Source organism: Camelus bactrianus, chromosome 2, assembly GCF_048773025.1.
Source record: "Camelus bactrianus isolate YW-2024 breed Bactrian camel chromosome 2, ASM4877302v1, whole genome shotgun sequence".
NCBI classification, from domain to species: Eukaryota; Metazoa; Chordata; class Mammalia; order Artiodactyla; family Camelidae; genus Camelus; species Camelus bactrianus.
Window position 1 is genome coordinate 63748273 of NC_133540.1, and position 25171 is coordinate 63773443.

General features: G+C 38.6%; 2 protein-coding genes across 12 annotated transcripts in view; both read left to right on the plus strand.

Moving 5' to 3' along the window:
• The window catches only part of SLC9B2 (solute carrier family 9 member B2), a 45769-nt gene extending 33874 nt beyond the window's left edge, over positions 1 to 11895 (plus strand). For all 5 annotated transcript variants that reach the window (XM_010953607.3, XM_074342996.1, XM_074343002.1 and 2 more), the window contains 3 exons: positions 652 to 760; positions 3739 to 3875; positions 6667 to 11895. In XM_010953607.3, coding sequence (XP_010951909.1) covers positions 652 to 760; positions 3739 to 3875; positions 6667 to 6885 — 465 coding nt within the window. In that variant the 3' untranslated portion in view covers positions 6886 to 11895. The remainder of the gene's footprint in view (positions 1 to 651; positions 761 to 3738; positions 3876 to 6666) is intronic.
• Positions 11896 to 13452: 1557 nt separating this feature from the next.
• SLC9B1 (solute carrier family 9 member B1) overlaps positions 13453 to 25171 on the plus strand; it is a 67610-nt gene continuing 55891 nt past the window's right edge. For 3 of the 7 annotated variants that reach the window (XR_012499531.1, XM_074343074.1, XM_074343070.1), the window contains exon 1: positions 13469 to 13605. Coding sequence is in view for 3 of the 7 variants with exons in the window: in XM_074343074.1 (XP_074199175.1) it covers positions 13592 to 13605 (14 nt within the window). In the remaining 4 variants the exon portion in view is untranslated. Of the gene's footprint in view, positions 13610 to 25171 lie in introns of all 7 variants that reach the window. The other 4 variants (XM_010953602.3, XM_010953601.3, XM_074343062.1 and 1 more) reach the window with 4 other exon arrangements.

The following is a 25171-nucleotide window of genomic DNA, read 5'->3' on the forward strand; positions in this document are numbered from 1 at the left end:
CAACAAGGAAAGGAGGATTTGGAACCAAAAAGCAATAAATTAATAACTGGCACAGCACTTTGTTATACCTGACTTTAATTTTTGTGCATGATTTGAGATAACCATAAACAGTAATTTTTACAAAGACACAATAAAATTGGAAACAACTTAAAAGCTTATTAATAAAGAAATGATTGTATAAACCATGGTACTTCTGTACCACAGTTGCAGCAATAATGAGGTACATATCTAGACATATGCACTAATATAAGGTCTTTAATTTTACACTGTTGAATGAAAATTAATAAAATTTCAAAGTATGAAATAATATAATAATATAATAAATATAGTAATATTAATTATTATAATACACGTACACAGATTGTATATTCAGAAAAAGAAGTCCTCCTAAAAGTTACTTTATAAGACTCTTTTCAATTAACATTTATTTGCAAACCAACACTAGAGCACCTCATGTAATGTCTTAATTGTGTTAGAAATATTTTTGTGCAATTTTTTGCTCTATTCTAGCTAACTCTTTATTTATAGGCACTATAGAGAGATAAAAGCTATCTCAGGTCGAAATGACTCAAATTTCAAATTAGTAAAATTCTTAGAACTCTCAAAGTCATATGATAAAAATTCTTGTGTGTGTGTGTGTGTTTCCTTTAGGCAGATGTTGAAAAAATTATAGCAGGAGCCTGGTACATCTTTCAGCCCCTTCTCTTTGGATTGATTGGAGCAGAGGTGTCCATTACATCTCTCAGACCAGAAACTGTAGGTAAGAATTTTTTTTAATTGAAGTATAGTCAATTTCAATGTGTCAGTTTCTGGTGTGTAGCACAATGTCCCAGTCAAAATAGTACTTTTGCTAAAATCAACTCTTTTCATATTCAGCTGAAATATCTGTATTAGGTATATGTTCAGTAGTTCCCATTGTCATAATTATCTAAAAAGTTAATAATGATCTAAGTCTCTTAGAGTAGTTAGAAAATAATGTCTGTCAACCTAAAACAGTAAATTTTATATCTTTAATATTGTTCTTTGTAAAGAAAGTGACACTGCTAACTAGCATCAAGAAAATGCAGGCCTGAACATTTTTTTTCAAGGATAAGAATGTCCATCTGGCCTTATCCTGATCAAGGGCCAGAATTTTAAAGATAACTAGTGGGTCCTATAATATATACCCATGGAACAGAAATGTTTATTTGTTCATTCATTCTTTTATTCATTCACCCATTCAAAATCCATCATGTTAAAACTCTCTTAATTCATAACACTACACAGAAAAATTTAATTTACACACGTATACTCATAGTTTTCTCCTTTCCTCACATCACAGTATTCTTCCATCCACACTAGGGATCCCATCCCCTGCCAACTCCTGGATCTCATGCACAGATTCTGCCCTTTTTCTCATGTGTCTTCAAATATCCTTGTCACAGCTCTCTCCTCTTCAGAAGTTAAACAGACTTTAATCTCTCCCATCTTAAACAATGTCCTTCCATTCTGATACATGCTATAACGTGGATGAACCTGGAGGGCATTACACTAAGTAAAAGAAGCTGGTCACAAAAAGGGAAATACTGTGATTCTGTTTATGTGAGGTAACCAGAGTAGTCAAATTTATAGAAACAGAAAGTAGAATGTGGTTGCTAGGGGATTGTGGGAGGGGGAAATGGGATTTGTTATTTAATGGGTCCAGCATTTCAGTTTTACAATATGAAAACTTTCTGGATATTTGTTGCACAAAAATGTGAATGTTTAACTTAAGGCTTACTGACGTGTACATATAAAAATGGTTATGCTGGTAAGTTTTGTTGTGTGTTTTATCACAATCAAAATTTAAATAAATATGCACACACACACACATATAAAGGATATATATATTTGAAAGATGATACTTTCCTGCTATTAAAGCAAATATATATCCATTTCACTTCCCCCCTCACCTATCACTCTCTATATTCCTCCTTTCAAATTTTTCCTAAAAGGGTACCTATATTCCCCTTTTCCACTTCAGCTCTCATCCTCTTCCTCAGGTCATTTTAGTTTAGCTTCTGCCCCATCACACAGCCAACCCTGCTCTCACCAAGGCTGTAGTACTAAATCCACTGAATACTTATCAGTCTTTATTTTACCTGACCTTTCAGCAGCATTTGCTGCTCCTGACCACTTTAAAACATATTCACATTGAGTTCTGGAACTTCATATTTCCCAGTGCCTTTTGAGTCTTCCATTACACCATATGTGGCTTAAATGCCTCTCCTCCTCAGAGTTCTTTGCAGAGCTTTCTATGCTTCTCTCTCTTTATCACTTCTCTGAGCCCATCTACACTCAGTGACTTTGATTAAAAACTATGTAATTCCAAAACCTTTGTCTCTAAATCTATATATCCAATGGCTGATTGGACATCACCCCTTGTAAAATCCCACAAAACTTCAGAGTCAATGTGTCTAAAACTTCCTCATCATCTTCTCGCCAAACCTTTAGTGTTCCCTCCTGGGAATGGTATCATCTCCTTTGCATCTTGTACTTCAGCAACAAATACTTTCGAAAGTCCACCAACCTGTGAGAAGTATCCTCCAACAGAAAACCACAAAACTTTTCTGTAAAGAAATCATACTGCAGATTTACAGTAGAGCCCCCAGCAATGTCTGTCACTTGTACCAGCCAAATAACTTGAGAAAGTTACTTATCCCTTTTGAACTTCATTTTTTTTTCAGCTGTAAAATGAAAGTAAGTACCCCACAGGTTGTAAGGATTAAATAAATTAATATACTTGAAGTTTAATGCAGAATCTGGCACAGTGTAAACAAATGTTACCTTTTTAAAAATCATCCTGTTACTTACCAGTCCCCTCAACAGTGCCCTTCTCAGGTTCAGTGGCCTGCAGCAGCCAAGTTACAATCCTTTATTTTGCGAATCAGGATGCCCTTATCTTTATCAGCAAAGTGTTCTAAATGCTGACTGAATGAAGTAGCTGTACAGGACAGCCGGGGTTAACAGGCTGTCGCTGTACACACCAGTATGATGAAACAGGTGTGGGCTGCCAGTGTCTATTGTGATTGGGTCATTGCACCACCAGCTCTGTTCTGGTTGGCTGATTGCCTCCATACTGGCTCATAAATATTTTGAGTATTACCTCTGATCTTATACTCTGTAAATAATTCTTGACCACTTTGGTGAAAATATTAATTTTTTTCCTCTTCTATGCCCTCTTACCAGTATGTTCATGCTGCCCTTATTTTATAGTGTATTAATTAGTTGTTTATGTTCCTGTCTTCCTGTCTTTGAAGTTCATAGAGGCAGAGTCTGTACATTATGCGTTTTTGTATACTGGTACCTAGTCCACATCCTGCCATGCATAGTCATCATTTAACAAATCCATGTTAAGTAAGCACATGAAAGAAAGTATGGTTCTTGCTATAATGCATAAAAGAAGTTACACTCAAATCTCCTTTGTAGAAATTCAAATACATTTCTGTTTGTAATCTAGGGGAATACTCTAGTTTCTCTTCAGATCAAATAGATCTTTTGCCTTTTACTTTAAAAAAATCTAGGGGAAATACTTTCTTCTACACAAATTGTCTATTGATCCTTAATATTGATGTTTTGATAAATGATGCCTAGCCATTTTGTCTCTTTAACTTTTAAATGTTTTTAGATTTCAGTTGAAAGAATTTCGAGTCAATAACCATGACATTCAGTTTTTCACCCAGTATTTCATTATGTCTAAAAATTGAATACTTCTTACAGGCCTTTGTGTTGCCACCCTGGGCATTGCAGTATTGATACGAATTCTGACTACATATCTGATGGTGTGTTTTGCTGGTTTTAACATAAAGGAAAAGATATTTATTTCTTTTGCATGGCTTCCTAAGGCCACAGTCCAGGTAATGATGGATTTTAATTCCTATTTTATATGATACCTTGAAATTTTGAATAAAAGTCTTGTTCAAATTTGGTGAAAATAAGTAAATGGAATTTGATTTATGAAAAGAATTTATACTAGTCTACTCTTTAAAAGTTGTATTTTTGGTGTATTGATTCCTTAAATATGACAGCTCATTTAAGTTTCTTTAGCTCATCAGAGTACAATTAAAACCCCAATAAATCTCTGTACTACTAGAAAGCAGTAGTAGCAGGAGGGAAGAGTTTGGATTTTTACCAGTCAGAGCTCTCTAAATCATCCAGAGAGATAGTTATTAACTCATTTCATTTCAGTATCTTCAAAGAAGAGAGTGAAACAGAAATAGCATGGCCCATCTTAGCATTAGAAGATACTTCAGTGTCAATATGATTGATGATCTGTTATGCTTGACCACAGCCTTTATATATAATGGAGAAAGATTTGTTGAGAGACAACTCAGAAAATACTTCATTTCCTAGATTATTAGTTGATATTAAATTTTTCAAATCAGCTGAGCCTCCTGCCAAATGTCTCAATCCCGTGACCCAAAATTTGTGCACTCTAAGGAACAAGGCACTAACAGACAGGTGCCTGAAAGGATTGCCCAGGTGTTTGGTAGCATATCTATAATTGCTGATTAAACTAGAACTATAGAGGTTATCATTTGTTGCAAATGTAACATATCCCTGATTGTACTGTGTATTTCTGACTAATTATAGCAAACGGGATTTAACTGTTTTATCCTTGATTATTTTGCAGTTATTTAAATCTGTAAATTTCTGGTTCATGAAATGAAAATCAGATGTTCTTAATTTAGGAAGCTTAAAAGGTTGTGTATGCTGCTCTGTAATTATATTCCAGATTTTGTGTGTCTGTGGAGTTAGTTATTATTCCAGAGAAGTTTTTCTTTCAATCTTTCAAAAGTGTCTGAGACATAGTGGCCAAAAATGCTGTGAGGTTAATATAATACATAAGTGGAATAGTTTCTCCCTCACAATGTCTCCAGCCTCCACACTACTTCCGATAACTTTAGTAGGTAAATATCAAAATAATCACTCTAGTAACTTTGGTATGAAAGATTCGTTTCTAAGTGTGAAAATTTGAAAGATGGTACTTTCCTGCTAGTAAAGCAAATTTTAAAATGGAGGAGGGGGAGGTAATAGCTCAGTGGTAGAGTGCTTGCTTAGCATGCATGGGTCCTGGGTTCAAGCCCCAGTACCTCCATTAAAAAAAAATGGAATAAAATAAAATGAGGAGAAATTATCTAGGATGTGTTGAATAATACATGTTCTTGAGCAAGTATTGTATAAAATTTTCTTTTTTCTTTGTTTACCATTGCACAAGAAACAAGACTTTCTTTTGTATTTTTTTCCATATTAGTGTTCTTCAAACTTTTTCTCTATGACCTATTATAAGAAACATATTTTAAAGGACAACTCAGAAAACATACAAACACCAAAATATACACATACACATTTATACACACAAAAGTGAACTGAAAGAGAAATATACATTGTGATGTGTGCAGTTCTTGCTGAGAACTCATAAAATGTTGACTTTGTTATGGTATTAGGTAACCTGCAATAACAGAGAGCCTTCAAACACAGGGACTAAATGAGATAGGTTTTTATTTCTCCCCCAAGCAACAGTCCAGCATGGGCATTCCAGAGCTGGCACGGTGACCGCGGTCCTCAGCATGTGCCTTCCATCCGTGAGTCCAGCTTTCACCATTTCTCATCCAATGGGAAGGGGGAAAAGGATAAGGTAGTAGTGTCCATTTCTTTCCAGGGAATGATGACAAGTAGCATTTTTCACTTTCACTCACCTCGCAGTGGCCAGAACTTAGATACATAGCTTCAACTAGTTGCAAAGAAGGCTGAAAAAAGGTCTCTAGTTGTACAGCAGTGTGAACAGCTAAAATTCAGGAGTTCTATTAAAGAAGGGAAAACGGGCATTCAGATATTTTTGGGCAATCAGTAGTCTCAGCCATTGCATCTCATCCACACTGATACTTTCTCTTCTGTGTCAGTGTCCTAGAGGCCAGCCTTGTTGCATTCTGTGGAATAAGGGGATAACCAGATTGATTGACATATTTTTTCCCATGTGTACTGATAATTTTGCATTTTGTCTCTAAAAGAAAATAAGTTTTTATAACACTTTCCAGTAGGTAAATTTTAAATAAAACATTTCACCAACTCCTAAGGCAAAGAGTTAACCAAATATCTAACAAGATTAACTTCAAGTTTTAAAGGTACCTACCACTTCCAAGTTTCTGGATGTTTAACAATGAGTTTAAGCTCTAAAGCAAAAGATAGTCTCGTGTTTTTTTCAGTTAAAACTTCACCATCTTGCAGTAAGTATCACTGCATTTTTTTCATCTTGTTCTTTCATAATTCCAAATTCCTAAAGAGAAAAGAATGAGATGACCGGTAACATTCATCTTTACACTGGAGGAATTTAGCATGTAGAATCATGTTATAGTTAACTAATATCTGAAATCAGTATTTGCCTGTGTTTTGAAATATACTTGCCTGATATTTTTGCAACTTCACCTTATGCAAACAGGTACATATGAATCATTCTTTCCTGATGCAAGGGCAGAGAGAGCTTTCAGATCAGCAAAACCAACCTTAGTACAATTGGAAAGAAGACAAATAGAACTTTCTTAGTTGAGCAAAAGAACAAGACATTTGTTTCTACAAATGATAAAATAACACCTTTTTTCTATGTGCTTGTCTTATCGTGCTTCCAATTTTACCTTTAAACTTTTATAGGCTGCAATAGGATCTGTGGCTTTGGACACAGCAAGAGCACATGGAGACAAACAGTTAGAAGAATATGGAATGGATGTGTTGACAGTGGCGTTTTTGTCCATCCTCATCACAGCCCCAATTGGAAGTCTGCTTATTGGTTTGCTAGGCCCCAGGCTTCTCCAGAAAGCTGAACGTCACAATAAAGACGAAGAAGATGAGATAAAGTCCACCCGATTTTAGAGGTGAAAAGAGAGAATGCTGAACATTATCCTCAGAAAGCTACTATCAGAGGCTACTTTTATCTAGATGGATATTGAAATATGTAATGTGTAAGCTAAAAACATAATAGACCCAAAAGTGTGGCTATTTTTTTTAACAGCTTTTCTAGTCATTACCCTTTCTGTATGGAGTTGGGGGGGTAGTGTTCTACATCTCCAACCTGATCTCTGCTTTCTTTTTTTTTTGTTCAAACACCCGTTCATCATTATATCTTGTGTAGGGACATACACACTTTAATGTACTAGCACAATTTGATTTCAGTATCCTGTCCTGCTAGCCAACAGGATACTGAAATCTAACGTGCTATTACCATCTCACTCCTTCCCCTACGCTCTGGATCACTGTGCAGCCTTAATCATGGCTTTAATTCTTTCTTTTTGAGCTCAAAGAAAGAGTTCCGATTTCCCTATTCAAACTAATATTCATGTCAATCTTTTATACCTTGTATATAAAGCCACCTTGGGTCACTCACATTTAAGATCTCATTCTCTGAGCTTCATACGGCACAGGGAACAGTCTTTCCCTTTCCCTTCCCCAGCAGTCCCATCCCAGTTTCAAGATTCATGGTCAGCTAGCGTCTCATGCCTCGAATTGTTTCGGGCTCCTCTTTTCTTGTTTGTTTTTAAATATCGTAATACATTCCCTCATCCGTTTCTCCCTTCCCTGCTAATCTGCCTCTTCTCCATTTCTACTTCTCTTAACTATCTTTCTGTGAATTAGTGTAACTGATTGGTCCCACCCAAATTTTAAAGTACACAGAGTGTCTTCATTGGTTCTTCCTCTTGCGCCTGGTCTAGACGTCAGACCTTATCCTACCCCGTAGCTGGCTACATAGAGCCCCCATTTCAGTGGCCCATCTGAGTTTGCCTGCACCTAAGGAGTACCCTGATCCAGCCCTTCCTTATTTGTTCCTTGTGACCCACATCTTCAGCTCTCCCAGTTCTCTAGGTGAGAGATTGCTAATTTTCAATGCTGTGCCAACCTCATGAATATCCTATTAATCAGGGTAAGGTAAGCTATAATGAAGAACAAAAAGTAAAATACTTTAAATATAGAAATTTATTTCCTTCTTATGAAACGAGCTGACTAGTTGATGATGGCAGTGTTACCCTGCTCATGAGGTCTACTCACTCAGAGACCCGTGTCCTTCTGTCTTGAGGCTCTGCCATGCCCCAGCTTAGGACGTGGGTTAAAGATGGATCTCTCCCATGTCCCCTTTTTAGTCCTCAGGATGAAGGAAATAAGAAAGTCCAAGGCAAGCAATTTATTTTTAAGGAAGTGATGTGAAAGTTGGACACATCTCTCCATGTACATTCTATCCGTGACATCCACATCCAGCTGTGAAGAGGCTGAGAAGTGTTCTCTCTCACTAAGCATTCCCATTCCCCGGAGGTGGAAAGATCAGATTTGAGAGCCATTCTGTTGGGTTTTACCATCACTCAGTAGCATATTCTTTCAGGTTAACGAGGGCTGTATAAAGGTAGTACCTTTAATCAAAAGAATGACTTCTGTGCCAGGAATTTCATTGTGACATGCCAGCACAGAAGATAAGAAGAAAGGCTTATCTGCAGAAGTCACATTTTATCCCACTTAATCAAAAGCAGACCATCTCTGCTTTTGTGTTTCACCCATAAATTCCCTTTACTCTAGGTCAACTCCTGCCTAGTTGTTAGAATAATCATGTTTAAATAAATATGTCATTAAACTCCCTAAGGGTCTGATTTAATAGGAATGTAAAAAGCGTTATAGGTGCTCTGACAGAGTGTATGTAGGGTGCATAGACCCTTTATTATTAGACTAACGTGTCATATTGAAATAAACATCTTGTCATTAGGCTACCTTTCGAGCCCCTTCCACCATGACTTTCACGTCTATTCCAAACTAGCTTTATTTTTATGTAAGCTAACATAATATGAAACCATAACGGTCTTCATTTTTATGTCACCCCGACTCTGGTTATTCTATGGGACTGTATTCCCTTAGTGTTTATGTTCTCCATTTGGACTGGATTAATTTATACCAAAGATCAGATGGATGAACTTTCTTGGCTAGGTGCCCCCTGTGGGTAGCACCATAAACTTCATGCTCATGTGGTCTTCTGCTAAAAGTAGATTCATTCAACAAATACTTACTGAAAGCCTTTGGTGACCCAGGCACATCATGAAGATTAATATTGTTCCCATCTTTAAGGATCAGACAATCTGCTAGAGAAGAGAGACCATTAAACAGGAGATTGAAAAAAAAATTCAAGAACAAGAGATTGGAAAATAGTGTAATTTGCTGTGATAAGCACAGGGGTGCCAGGGGCTCGTGGCAGGAGCCCCCACCAACTCAGGGGGAACTGCAGTTTAGGCACAGCCTCCGGAGAAAGTAGGACCTCGGCTGGGACACGACTCAGCAAATGGTACATGAGGCTGAAGGGTGCCGCAGTGAGTGCCCTGTTCATTTTTCTCCATGTAATAGGCTTTGAATACTTACTAGCTAATACAACATACAGTTAGTATAAGTAAAGGAGAATGTTGTTATAAATAGTTAAGTCCCCAAAGAAGAATTAGAAATGGAAAATCGCAGGGTACAGAAACGGTTAGAGGGCCCAGGAAGCCACTGCCAATTGCCTAGACCATCCACAGAGCGCGCAGCAACCCCTTCCTACGTCTCTTTGGTGGGCGGCCACCAACCACATCCCTGCAACTCTCTGTCCAGTAGTGGTCTCTGCGGGGCTCACCGTGAGGTCTAAGATTTGTCACCACATTGCAAGTCACAGCCCTTGACTTGGTGTGTTAACTTGATACAGAGTGTTGACTCAGACCAACCAAACTTAACCCCACCCCAACCACAGACAGAAACCATTACCCTAACCTCTGGGTGCCTGAAAGAAAGGTGTGCCCTATACATGCTTCTGTCAGAGTTCTTATAGTACTTTTTTCAGTTTGGTTATATGTTTGTCTCCTATGAGCCCCTGAAGGGTGGAGCGTTAAATCTGTTATGGTGGGATCCTCAGCACAGTGCACAGGGCATGGAACACAGCAGGCATTTAGTAAATGTTCATTCACTGAATCAGTGAGAGGAGATTCTCTCCCAGTATGGGAGAAGTAGCTGCCATTAAACAGTTTAGATCTTAGTCTGCTTGGGCAACTACAACAAAATGCCATAGACCAAGTGGCATAAACAACAGAAATTTTTTTCCTCACAGATCTGGAGGCTGGAAGTCAAACATGAGGGTATCGGCATGATCCGGCTCCAGTGAGGGCTCTTTTCCTAACGTGCCAATAGCCTTCTCACTCTCTCCTCACGTGGTGGGGAAAGAAATGGGGATGGAGAGAGTGTGCAAGCTCTTTGGTGTCTCTTCTTACAAAGTCACTGATCCCACTGTGGGGGCTCCACCCTCATGACCTCACCTAATCCAAGAACCTCTCACAGACCCCATCTCCAAATACCATGGCACTGGGGGACTATGGCTTCAGCTTAGGAATTTGGCAGGGAGACCACATAGTTCCGTCCACGGTGAGGTGTCCTACTTCCAAGGACAGGGCTAAACAAACACTGTAAATTCATGTTCTTCAACACCTTTTTTCTAGAATTTGTGCCATCTGTCTCCCTTTTGAGAAGTGTGTTTGTTTCTTTCTTTCTTTGTTTTTAGGCAAGCTAATTAGGCTTCAGCTCTTTAAGTTCTTTTCACATTCCAGTGCTTTTCTCTCTGGTATTAACTTCATATAACCTTGATTAGACTTGAGTATTTTCAAAATGTCCTCAGTCATACATTTGCAAATGATCTCATCCATTACATTCTTTAAAAACAGAATTGATTATTTTTGTCTGATTACAAAATAATACATTTCATTGCATAAAATTCAAAACACAGAAAAGAACAAAAAAGAAAACTGAAACTACTGTTAACGTAAACACCCATTTTATTTTGATTGTGTTAAATTCTACTCTTGCAGTTCTGGGGAATGTTTTATTTTCAGAAAGATATATCATCCACTGAATTATTTGGGTGAAAGGCAACATAAATACTTTATATTTGACTTCTGTGAAGATATATAGATTGAAGAATTTTTGTTGTATATAATGAATGCAAAGCTTCCCCAAAATAATTTATTCACCTGGTAATACTCAAATATTTATTTTGCAGTGAATAAAACAGACAAACCCCTGCCTTTATGGAGCTTATGTTTTAAAATCCATTCATTTACTTGCCCAAAATACACTTGTAACTTGTCTACCATATACCAGTTATGCTAGGTGCAGGAGAATATATGTGATTAAGAAGATATTCAAGGGTTCTGTTTGATGGAACTTGAATTTCTAGTGGGATATTGACTCCATGAGGAATACAAATAGGAATAAGACGTGATACTTGCCTTCAAGACTCTTACAAGGAAATAAGATGTGTACAAATAGCTATAACCCAAATGAATGATTCAAAACTATTCTCAGTGAGGAAAATTTCTTAAAGGAGGTGATACTTTAATTGGACCTTGAAGAGTAGCTGATTCGGATTGATGAGTTGATATGAGGGAGCAAGTGAAGAAGGGAGCAGCTAGTTAGATGGCCAGGATATTAGCCAAGTTTGAAAACAGTAAAGCCTGGTGTATGGTAAATGACTGACACTTAATGGTGATAAAGCGAATTAGTGAAAGGTAAGACTGGAAAAGCAAACTGGCACTTAAATCATACCAGATAGATTACTGACAAAATTTCTATTTTTATTGTAGTGCTTTCAGAAGTACAGAACCATTTATATAGAAGATATTTTTGAAACTACCTTCATTTCAAACTTAGTTGAAACTGCTGTCATGAATAAAGTTCTCTTTGTTCTTCAAAAGTTTTACTTTTAATGGCATTGTTGCAAATATAACCAATTTAATTATTTTAACCTACTATTGTTGTTTCTACCCCAAAAAAGGCTTTTTTTAGATGTTTTTTAAGTGACTATTATTAAATTTTCATTATATTGTCTTTAAATAAGTGAAGGACGTTGTTTTCGAAATGTTTCAGAACATTATATTTCTTTTTGTTGGTTTTTTGGGGCGGTTGGGTTTTTTGGAGAACATTATATTTCTGTATGAATAATTTACATAGTTCTCTTTAGCAGATGGGAATTGCTTCATGCCATTTTGGGAGCAAGTAATAACACATGTTTTAGTTGACTAACTCAAATTAAATAATGGCCTGAGCCTTCTGACCTGGTGATAATTCCAAAACTATTTGTTGATGTGTCATCCATCTTTCTTAAATAGACCCTAAAGAACTTGACCTCCCTCAGTCCGTTGTATCCGGGGCACAGAGCAGTCTCCTGGAGGCCGTCAGACTCCTTTCAAAGGTCCTTCTTCTCAGCGCTACCTGTTCTTCCTCCCGGTCTCCATGGGGATCTACTTGCTTTTTCCTTACCTACCATGAGAAAAAAGCATTTCCTTAACCCTACAGGACTAATCATTTCTTAATCATACAGGACTTTGTCCACTCTCCTAAAATAATGGAGAAAATGACTTTCAATCCTTGCTGAGATATCTACACCACACTGAAGGTGGGAGAAGGTTACAATAAAAAAATTTCTTAGTCACCCAAGAAAGAGTAGCAATTTGAAACAGATCTTAAATGATAAATAAGGAGATAAGACAGAATGACTTTAGAAAAAACATGGAGACAAAAAGGAATACAGTATGTGGAGGAGAAAAAGTTCTTTGGAGTATCAGGAGAAAAAAAATAAGAAAGGTCAGTTTGTCTTTCTAAGACGTTTGGACTTTCTCCGATAACAGTTCTTTTCCTCTATGTTTTAGGAAGCTAGGGGATTCCATAGTGGAAAAGTGAAGACCACACTTGGGACTGAGAACCCAAAGCTTCTGGGCCCCACTTGAAGCAGAGCAGCTATGCTTTGATTTGTTCATATGAAGGTTTCCACATTAAGATTACATGTGACAGGGGAGGTCTTATAGTGATAACAGGATATTGAGTGTTTACTTTGTATCAACCCCTGTTCCAGACACTTGCCATGCATCAGTTCATTTAATCTCACACAGCCCCCCCCACAACCCCCCTTTACAGGTTAAGAAAACAAGCTCAGGGAGATTATGTATTTGGGGTCCTAGAGCCATAAAGTGGCAGTGCTGACCTTTGAGCTCAACCTTGACCCCTGAGACTAAGCTTTTTAAAGATTACATCATATTTAAGCTGACTCTATTTAAAGGGAAACATGATCTGAGTTTCGACAAGTTCCTTCTGGCACGTGCAACCCCTGGCGCTGTTTTTTGGCTAACGAGCCCCCTGATGTCAATCTCTCCCTGGACTTCTACAACACAGTAGGTCAATATTCAGAAAAGACATGGAAAAGAAAGGGTTGAATAGTCTGAAAACACACCAAACGGTCCCAGAGAAGCCAAGAACCCTCTGGCCCCACAGGCGGGATCAACCACGACTCCACTTACGCCCGTCAACTCCGCCCCGTGGACGTCAGCCCCGCTCCGTTGGCGTCAGCCCCTCCCCTCGACATTAGCCCCGCCCAGGCGCCTCCGCCAGCCCCGCCCCGTGTGTATTAGCCCCGCCCAGGCGCCGCCGGCCGCCGAGCCCGCAGCGCGCTCCAAGGGCCCGCGGCCCTTGCGCCACAGCGGCGCGTGGTCTTCGCGGCGGTTGCTGGGTGCCAGGGCGGCTCCCGAGGCAGCGGGGGATGCTAAAAGAATTGTAGGTACGGCTTGTTTTTCTTTACTCCGCCCATGGATACTGGTCCCTCGTCTCCCGCGGTCTTTCCCTTGCGTAGCCCCCAGGAACGCCTTTCCTCCCGCATCAGTTCCAGGGGCCTGGGGAAACAGCCGCAGACCGTTTTCTCTTCTCTCCCTGACTCCTTTTCTTTACGCCCTCATCCCTCATCCCTCTTCTTGATTCTCTCCCTTCCTCCTCCGTTTCCTTCTCTCATTTTACAGGTACTCACAAGTAAGAAAGAAGAGGTCTGTCAGTCACGACTGACTGAAAAAATTAATTTTATTAAGCGCAGACTTTTGTACACATGGCGAAAACCTGCAGGTGAACCTTCGTAAGCTCCCGTGTGTGATTGGAGATGTGTTCCAGGGTTGGTTGCTGGCTTGCCTCTCCTCCCACGCCCTTCACCCCGCCTATTTCTGTCGGCTTTATCACAGTGGACAAGCACTCTATATCAGTGCTTTTGAAGGATTAAGGGCAGCTGGTGCAAAGGTACCATGTGTCAGGCATATTATTTAGGAGTCCCTGTAGAGCTCCGCAGGCCCATACCTGGTCACTGACGCCCCCCTACGTGTGTCCTAGAGTCTATACAAGATCCGATGGGGTGATGGAGAGGGGCGTTTGGCTTGGGTGGCACCGAGGGAGGTCACTCCCTAATTTTCCGTAGGGGTTAAATGTATTGTTATTTGTGCAACAAAAGTGTGAGAAATTAATACTTATTACTGTCAAACCTAAAGAATTCATGCATCAGATGTTTTAGTCATTATGTGCCCATGAAGTGGGTATTCATATTTATTACCTTCTGTGAGTACTAAAATTTATACTGCTGGCCTTATCATTTGACTCTGTCTTGTTCTAAGCTCCTGCCCCTTACCAGACAAAAGGCAAGAGACAGGTGCAGTGATAGCAATATATAAAGTAACATTTTTATAGCACTTACCGTTTTGTACATTATTTTCATACTCATCTTGTGAGAGAGAGTTGGTTAACAAAATTCCATTTTACTGAAAAGAGAATAAATACTGAGACTGAGCATTACCTAGAATATATAGTATAATATACATTCAGTAAATACTTGTTGAAGGGATAAATGGATGAGATTTTCAAAGAGCCATGCCTTATTCACTTTTGTGTTCCGGAAACCCAGAGCTAAGTCCAGCAGTCGTGAGCCCACAAATGTGAGTTAGAGAGGTCTAGTGACTCGCTCAGGTTCAGGAAGTCATCAGATTATTTGGAGCGAATCTACTTTCTTGCCAGGCATTGTGAATATGATGCTTCAAAAAGACTGGCAAGATTCCTGTTCTTATGGAGATTAAATTATAACAAAGATAGAAAATAAATAGGTAAACAATATATGAACAAGGAAATTTTAGATAATGGTGAGTGCAGCGAAGAAGTAAAACTGTGAAGTGAGAGGAACTGAGGGAGGGTTGCTTTAGATGGATTGGTTAAGGAAAGCCTCTCTGAAGAGCTGCCATTTGTGCTGAGACCTCAGTGGTATAAAAAAGCCAACCAGGGAAATATGTGGGATCAGAGCATTGCAGGTAAAGGAAACTTCAATTGCACAAGCCAAAGGTAGGAAAGAACTTGACTCTTTCAAAGAACATCATAAAGAACGCTGTAGCTGGAATGTGGAGAAAGTGGTATGAGATAAGCTTGGAGAGGTGAGTAGGGGCCAAAGCTTGCAGGGCTTTGAATTGGCCTTGGGGAGCTACTTGTGGGATAAGTTTGTAATGTATTTAAAGCATGATGAGAAACCAGTATGGAGGTTTTTTCGGGAAGGGAGTAATGTCATGTGATTTATTGTAAAACGGTTTGTTCCACCTGTTATGTGGTGCATGGGTCATAGGGCATGGGGAGCAGGATTAGTAGCAGAAGACACCTGTGTGGTAATGCAGGAAGGAATGACCATAGTTTTGGCTAAAGTGGTATAAAAGCAGATGGATGTGAGAGATGTTTGGAGGCAGAGCCTACAGACTTGGTGATGTTTTAAATACAGGGGTGAGAAAAAAAGAGAAGCTCCTAGGTTTTTGTCTTGAGCTTTAGTGAATGGTTGTACCATTTACCAAACGGAAAACACTAGGGAAGAAAATGTAGAGGGGGAAGTTTATTTTGCTCACCTTAGGTTCGATCTGCTTATAAAAAACCTGAAGTAAGTTCTGAGTCTTGCATTCCATGTATGGGACCAAAGATACAAAGTTAAGAGGCACCAGCATGTAGAAAAAACTACCTAGGGAAAGTGTGTTCACAGAGAGCATTCCAGTGATTAGAGGTAAAGCAGAGGAGATGGAGAAGGAGCAGCCAGTGAAGTAGAAAGAAACCCGGAGCATGGCTACTTAACAAGCCAAGATGACAGAGCGTGGCCAGTGGTATTGAAAGGTGCTGAGAGGTGAAGTAAAATAAAGAAATCTGACCATTGGGTTTCGGCAGCATATAGTAGTTGTGTGCCTTGACAAGCACAATGAGGAGCAAATGTGATGTGAAGAAACGGACATAGCACTGTAGACATCTCAAGATACTTCACTATGAAGAAGAATTGGGAAATGGAGGTAATAGAGCAATATGTGGGGTCAAAGTATGATTCTGAAAGATGGGGATGCTTAAGTCTGTTTTTAGGCTAATGGGAGAATGATCCAGTATACAGGGGAAAGTATAGTGTAACAGAGAAAATACATATTTTAGGAGTGGAGTCTTTGAGAAAACGAGTTGGGGTGGGATCCAGGGAATATGTAGAGATGTTGGCTTAGGAACATGAATATAAAATTTATAGTAACGGTTAGAAAGGCAGGGAATCTAGGTTAAGATGCAGATACATGGGTAGACTCAGTGGTCAGAAGATGAGAGTTTCTGTCTGATACTGATTCTCTTTCAGTGAGCATAAAGAAAGTATGAGGCAGGATCAGTAAGAAGAGAGGAGGAATGTTTGGATAAGAGACTTAAGGGTTGAAGAGAAGATATAATAATCATTTTGAAGATAGAAGGCAGTCATACTGTCTTGTTCTGTTCAGGCTACTGTAACAAAAATGCCAAGTCTGGGTGTCTTATAAACAACAGAAATTTTTTCCTCACAGTTCTAGAGACTCGAAGTCCAAGATCAAGATGCCAGCAGACTCAGTGTCCAGTGAAGCCCCACTTCTTGGTTCATAGATGGCCGAAAGAGTCAAGGGAGCACTCTAGGGCTCTCTTGTAAGGGCACTAATCCCATTCATGAGTGCTCTGCCCTCATGAACCAACCACCTATCAAGGGCCCCACCTACTAATACCATCATACTAGGGGTTAGGATTTTAGCATATGGGTTTTGGGGAGACTTGCAAACATTCAGTCTACAGCAGTACTAGAGAGGCATAGTAGCATAGCTAGGTAGAATTCAGTGGCCACTTGATATTTGTGGCCTTGTGAGTGAGTGACTGAGATAGGGTGAAAAAAAAAAAATCACAGGAGCCAAGGAGACCAAGGAACTGAAAGACTAGAGTGGTGGGTGGGTAGACTACCTGGATATTAGTGGTTAAGTTAGTAGCTAAACCAGTCCTTGAATCCAGATATCCTGACTTTTCCAGCTCAGTAGGTTACCATTTTACTGAGAAATGATTCAGATCAATACTCTTTTGTGCCACCTACCTTTCCAGTTAACTTTTTTTTTTAAATTGTGGCCTGATATTTTTTGTTCCGTGTATCTAAATTCTAGATTTTCATAGGCTGGTATTTTTATCTCTCTTGTCCCTTTAATATCTACTTATTAAATTTTTTGGCTTGTTTATCTGTATGTATATGTGTGTATTTTGTTGTGGTTTTAAATTAGATCTACTGAGATATCATTCACATATCACACCATACATACCAAATTCATGTATTTAAAGTATACAGTTCAATTCCTTTGGTATACTCACAGATATGTATTTTCTTTTTTGGACATACGTTTTCTTGAGAATATACCAAAGAGTAGAATTGCTAGGTCATATGGTAACTATACATATTCATTTGAGGAGCTGCCAGATGTTTTCCAAAGTGTACCATTTCACATTATCATCAGGAGTACATGAGGGTCCCATTTCTCCAAATCCTTCTCAACACTTGTTATCTGACTTTTTTTAAACATTTTTTATTGATTTATAATCATTTTACAATGTTGTGTCAAATTCCAGTGTAGAGCACAATTTTTCAATTATACATGAACATATATATTATCTGACTTTTTTTAATGAGGTATAGTTGATATACATTATTATATAAGCTTCAGGGGTACAACATAGTGATTCACAATTTTTAAAGGTTATACTCTTATTTATAGATATTCTAAAATATTGGCTATATTCCCTGTGCTGTACAATATATCCTTGTAGCTTATTTATTTTATGCATAGTAGTTTGTATCTCTTAATCCCCTGCCTCTATCTTGCCCCTCACCCCTTCCCTCTTGCTACTGGTAACCACTAGTTTGTTCTCTATATCTGTGGGTCTTGTCCTTTTTTGTTATATTCACTAATTTTTTTTATTTTTTATATTCCACATATAAGTGAAATCATACATATTTGGTTTTTTTTTTTAACATTTCCATCAATATGTTTATTAAAATACAAAAGCCTCCCTTTTAAATGGTAAAGGGAAGATGAAGAATGGGATTTGGAAATCCTGTTGTCTATAAAGCTGAGATGACCAGTAACAGGCAGACCTGATCTGTAGTCACTCTAATAACAATAATAACAATAGCATTTGGATTTACCTTTGCATTTTGTGTTATGCTTTTATTTTCTTTTATCTCATTTGATTTTGTAACTACCTTTTTCAGATGAGAAAACTGAGGCTCAGAGAGATTAAGGGCCTTGGCCAAGGACCCCTAGCTAGTAAGTGGCAGAATTATTATCCACAGTTTTCTGACTGTAAGTCCCATACCTTTCACTGTAGTGGTTTGCCTCTTCACTTTTTATACTCCACTATTTCCAAAGTGATAACAAAGAAAAACTCTGCTAAGTAGGATGTAATGGCTGGCTGGAGTCCTCTTACAATGTAAAAACTTTTTGTATATACTTAAAATCCAATAGTTAATGGGATTAGATATTTATCCACCATCTATTGTGTTAGGTAATCCAAAGAACCCAGAAATGATTGTGAACGCTGCGCCAATTCAGTCTACCAGGAAAATAGACAGAAGTGTGAGTCACTAAGAAGCATTTCTTGAACCCTCTCCCACAATTCATATGTGCTGCCACAGTACCCTGTACTGACTAAATTCTGTATAAAGAAGAATACACTACCTGTTACGTAGTGGGCGCTCGATGAATATTTGTCAAAAGAATGATGGTAGTTAAACAAGCAGTTACCGTACTGGGGTGGGTGCTGTGATCAGGAGAGGGTGCTATAATAAGAATGCATACTGAAGGGAGCGTCTGCAAGAATGACTTCTTGACCTATGTAGAACTAGCTGGGCAAGAAGCAGGAGAGTGCAGTTGGGAGGCAGCATAAGGAATGTGTAATGCAGACGGGAGGCATGACAAGTTTGAAGAACTACAGTTGAAGTTTAATACAGTTGAAGTTTAAAATGCCAGGTGAAGAATGAGATGTGCAGGGACAAGGTTATCCCTTATAACAGAGGGCTCTGTAAGCTGCATTTGAGGAGTCTGGATATTTTTCTTTGATGGAAAGCCACTGAAGAATATTAAGCGGAAACTTGCCACAATCACGCTACATTTTGGAAGATTACTCTGCGTTATGAAACTACAATGGGGAGGACCAAGGCTGGAAGTGGGGAAAACAGTTGGAAGGCCATTACAGTGTTTAGGGGAAAGGTATTTATGGCCTGGACTGGGGTAATGATAATTTATATGGAGAGAAGTGGACACAATTTTTAAGTACTTAGGAGCTTGTACTATCATGATTTAGTAACGCGGTGTCAGCGGGAAAGGAGAAGCGGGGAGAAGGAGTGACTCCTCAGTTTCTAATCTGAGCAACAAGGTAGATGGTAACTTCATTCTCTGAGTTGGGAAATTCTCTGAAGAAGGAATAGATTTGGTGGGGAAAGGTCTTGCGTTCGGTTGTGCGTATATTGAGCTTAAGATGCTTATAAAGGTGATCAATATTTAGATAAATACACTAGTTAGACTCTCAAGAGGGCTTCACTAGTCCAGGCTCATCAGCTTATTGGCCATAATTGGAGCCATTGGGAGTAAAATTAATTTCTTAAGAAATAGAGAGTGAGTAATAAAAAAAAGGGGGGGGCATAAGGCAGAATCCTGAGGAACCTCAACATTTAAGGGACAGAAAGAGGAAAGGAAGCTTGTAAAGAAGGCCAAGGCCAACCAGAGAGGTAGAAGGAAGGTAGAGCAAGTGACAGTTCAGCGAGTGAGAATTCAGAAGGGAAGATGACTTCCTGTTTGGGGTATACCTGGCAGGAAGCTGTTCTGGGAATAACCCTTAGGCAGTGGATATAATTTACAAAGAAGAGTTGCAGTGGGAAGTTATTCCAAGCAAATAAAAGAGAACAAATAATGCATAGGAGAGCAATTAACAATTTAGTTTGACTGAAATGTAGGGTCAAGAGAATGTGGGAGAAAGCTGACAAGATGGTTTGATGCCGTGTTGGGGCAAACCTTAGATTCTGGATAAGTTGTTAGTAATTTTATTCTGTAGGTGAGAAACGCCATTGTGTTTGGTGCTGAGGAAAAGATGAGAATATAAAATATGCTCTGAACCCTGGATACCTTATCATTTTATTGTGGAAACAAGATCTAGGCACCTGAAAAGAATGAAAATTCAAGATAATATCTGATTAATGAGAACAAATACTAAATACAATAGGAATTTAAATAGTGGCAGAGTCCGTTTGAGTTGGAGTAGTAGTTTAACCCAGATTTGTATTGTCCTGATTAAATAGCAATGCCAGTTAGTCATTATCTTAAACAAACAAACAAACAAAAAACTCATCTAGTTTGAATGCTCTTTATGAGGAATATTCTCAGTGGATATAACACTTAAATTCATCTGTTCGGAAAGACTTATACTGTAGATGTTTTTACTTGATGATCTTTGATGTAAACTTAAAAAGATTTGTCTGAAAGGCAGTAGTTCCAAAGGTTCTAAAGCAATGCTTACTCAGAAACCCAGACATTGACGCATATGCTTTACCTACCATTCTTTTAACAAAAATATGTTAAATGGCTATCACATGTCAGTGATGTGTAGTGACTAAGGACGTGGACTACATGTTGAAACACACCTGAACTCAGATCCCAGTTCTGCCACTCTCAATGGAAGGGAAAAAGTTGCAGTCTCCCTTAACAATAGTTAATATTTAACTCTGTATGCATTATGATTTTTTGAAGAAAGTTTCAGTTACTGTGTATCTAGTTGTTAATGCTGTCAATTTTAATTGGTATTTCTTAAATCTATATGGAGGAGAGATGAGGAATGATTTTAAATATTTAACTAAGTCACAAAGTGAATCATCCACATTTAGAAGACTAAGAATTGGCCATGAATATTTTGCTGAATGATATGCAGCATGTAGTCACTAGATGTCACTGTTGTTCAACATTGCTCCAAAAGTAACCCCAAAGTGCAGCATACACTACAACACACACCAGGGGAAAGACAAAAAGCTGTTTCTATTAAGTGATGTAATATATACATACACGATACTTATATAGGATGTGAAGTTCCCAAGCAGCATGTATCAGTATTATCTCACCTTGGGTGTTTTTTTTTTAACAGTGGATCCATAAAGGAATAGAAGCATAGACTTAAAACTGATTAAGGCATTAGATCATCTCACATCCTCCCTCTCTACCCCACTTTATAGGTTTGGAATTGAGGGACAGGGAGGTGAAGTGACAAGAAATGTACTCAGTGTTATTTTGCAGATTAAAAGCAAAGAGCTTAGATTGCCCAACTCTTTGATGATACCAAACTGTGGCCATTATCAATATGTACAATCAGAGAGACATTCTGATAAAATCAGGGGAAAACAGAACCTCTAAATCAATCAGAATTTTCTATAACTTTAAGAGCAAAGCTTAGCAATATGATGATAGTACATACTTCTAATAAAAATGATCAATTTCACATCACAGCTTTTGCTATGAACTGTACAAACATCTTACTTTATTCCCATAATAGCACAATATATAGTATGTATGTACTTATACTCAGCCTCATTCGCAAAAGGATTTTAAGAAGCTTATTGAAATAAATAGAGCATATTTTTTTTAAATACTGAGGTGAACAGAAAGGTAAGATACTGGAATAAAAATCACAAGAGTCTTCTTTTTGTTCATATATGTCCAAGATCATACAACCAGTAAATTTCTGATGTAAAGTCCTCATTCTTTCCATTACGCCAGCTATCCAGACATGTAATGAAAGGACTCCTGTTACTGAACAAAACTGGGTCTGCTTACCTGACATGCAGTAAAGTCAATCTACTGACACCGGGTTGTGGTGAAGGAAAGTATAGAGTTTACTGCAGGGCACCAAGCAAGAAGAATGGGCAGCTAATGCTCAAAAGACCCAAACTGCTTGCTGGCTTTCAGGGAAGGGTTTTTAAAGGCAGGGTGAGGGAAAGGGTCGATCGGTGTTTAATCAGCTCGTTTACAACCTTCTGATTGGTTGGGGGTGAGGTAACAGGGTGGTATTTCAGGAGTTAACATTGTCAGTCTTTTGGTTCCAACTGATCTGGGGTCTATGTGCCAGTGGTCAGCATGCAGTTAACTTCTTCCACCTGGTGGGGGTTTTAGTGTCCACACCACAACTCGAGGATATGGCTCAGAATATATCTATATATAGCCCTTGAGGAGGAACTAAGGATCCTTGACTTTGCTTTATGGCTAATGTATTATTTTGTCTTGCTTGACTGTTTTCCTGTTTCTGCATTTCCTCTCTTCTCTGATTAAATCTGCTCTTTGGAACTTAGGGAAGGCCTAGAAGGCTAAAGCTTTTCTGCAAACAAGAGATGGGGACATGGTGGGGGGTGGTTGGTCCCCCAGGAAGGCCCCGCAGGGTCCTGCCTGGTTTCACTCCTAAAAGAATACATTCACTGTAACCATTTGACACCTGGATTACCACAATTACTTCTGAATTACACAAGTAGGCTTTTACTTATCTCAAATTTATTTCAAGTAGTTGCACAGAGATTTTAGGAAGATGTTTTTCTATCAAGAAACTGACTCCTAAAAGAAGAACTATTAGGAGAAAGATAAAAGTCATTATTTTAATTTATCTACATTAAATTACAAAATTTATATTAAGGAAATAGGCATTTTAAAAATTGGTCAGGTAAGAAAGAAAGAAGTGCCCAGGGGAAGAGAGAAGTCCAAAGGAAAATAGAGATAAGGAGATATCTAGAGCAGAGAAGAAAGGAGACAGACACAATGTTAAAAAAAAAAAAAAAAAAAAGAGGGAAAGGGGCAGTGGGGAGAGAGCTAAAGCCCATGTATTCTGCCCAGTCTTCTTCTGATTACTTAAGTATTTGGTTTTTCCTTTTCAACTTCCCCCGTTAAAGTTATGCCAAAAATCTATCTTAGCCAGAGTCCTAGTTTTTAAAAACTTCCACTCTTTAAGTTTTTGTTCTATGGGAGCAGAACTTTTTTCTAAACTGTCCTGTTAATTTCTTAATTGTCTTTGCAGCATAATCATTAAGGATCTTGTTCATTTATAATTTGTTTCCTTTTTATGTGTTTGAAACACCTATTCTTGGTGTTAGAATCTCTTACCCTTCTATAATAAAGATGCCCTTCTTGTTAACCATTCAGAATATTGTTTTTGTTGTCATTTTGAGTATATGGTGTTTTTTTAATTCTCAATTCACTCAGTGTTCATCCCACAAATATTTATTGAGTGCCTGCCATTTACTATGTAGATCAAGGGTAAAACCAGATATGGTCCCTGCTATCCTGAAGTGCACAGGCTTCCATTTTCATCCAAGATGCAATAAGCCCACTACAAACTCTTTCCTACTGCTCACAACCCAAAACTGGTTAAAATGCAAAGAGCAATTACCTGAGGACTCAGAAAAATGAACAAAAGCAGGTGGATTGTGGAGGAGAGTCAAAACTACAGGGGTGAATGTCTCTTGCTCTTATGGCTTTGACCTGAAGGCAAGCCCCAGTATTGCAACCATGCAAGAACCACACAGGAGGCCAAAAGTACAATAAGAAACCTATTTTTATGGCCTGAAGATTTGGGGAAATGGACCCTGTAGTCCGAAGTGAATATGAGGAACTGTTGTTGTTTTCCTTTTACGGCTTTTCCCTAAGGGCAGGCACTATTCATGGAATTATGGACAGCTAAAACTCAGAAAAAGCCCTGTCTTCTGACCAGAGAAAGGAGGAAAAGGAACCTTTAGAGATAATAGAATTGGGGGTGTATGGATTCAGGAGAGGAGAAAGCAAGGGAACGGGGTTCCTGAATTCTGTGTCTGAACCCAACCAAGTTCTTGGATCACCTCCAGCTGTGCATGCATGAGACAGGCCCAAAGCAGCATATCAGTGGCTTTAAGAAGTGAGGTAAGATTTTTGAAAAACCCAAACCAAAAAACCACCACTGTGCAAGTCACAGACTAACCCCTGAGTGATTTCATGGGATGAACCAAAGGCAGCATAGCAAAGACTTTGGAAACAACTGAGACTGGAACCGGTGCCCACAGGAGGTAAGAGAGAGCATGTGATCTACACTGACCGAGGTTGACTACCTGCTAAAACAAACAAAAAATGAATTAAATATTCCTCAAGGATTTTGGTAGGACCCAGAGTCTATGCAACAGAATGTCCAGGATATACTCCAGAAGTACTTGACGTATAAAGAACCGGAAAAGACAACCGAGAGACGCCAACCCATAATATGGGAATTACCAAATGTGGGAATTACCAAAGATGTTAAAGCAGTCATGGTTCATGTGGTAAAGATAAGCATAGTTGAAATAAATGGAAAGATACTCATTCACAGCAGAAAAACAGAAACAGTAAAAAAAAAAAAAAAAGTAAGTAAAACTTTTTGAACTAAAAATTACAGTATCTGAAATAGAATTTCACCAGATGGACTCAATAGCAGAATGGAAATAAATGAGGAAAGAATCAGTGAACTTGATGATAGATAAATAGAAATTGTTCAATTTAAAGAACAGAGTGGGGAAAAAAAATTGAAAAATAAAATGAACAGAGCCTCAAGGGCCTTTGGAACACTGTTGTGGAGTCTGTAGCCTAATGAGGCAAATGCATTAAACAGTCACTCTAATGAGTAAATTAAAAACTGAGATAGATGCTCTGAAGAAAATAATCAAAGTTCTGTAATAACATATAAAGTCTGGACCTGACTTAGCGTAGGGGCAGAGGTGGTGTCATAAATATTTCTCTTGAGTATATGGACCTTGAACTGAGGGATAAAAAGGAATTAACCAAATGAAGGGGAGATTTATGGTGGAGAGTCTCAGTTGCAGGGAAAATCAAGAGTTAAGGCTCTGCAAAAGGAATCTGGGACATACAAATGGCCAATAGGAACATGAAAAAAATGCTCAATATCACTGTATCGCCTCACACTGGTCAGAATGGCCATTATTAAAAAGTCC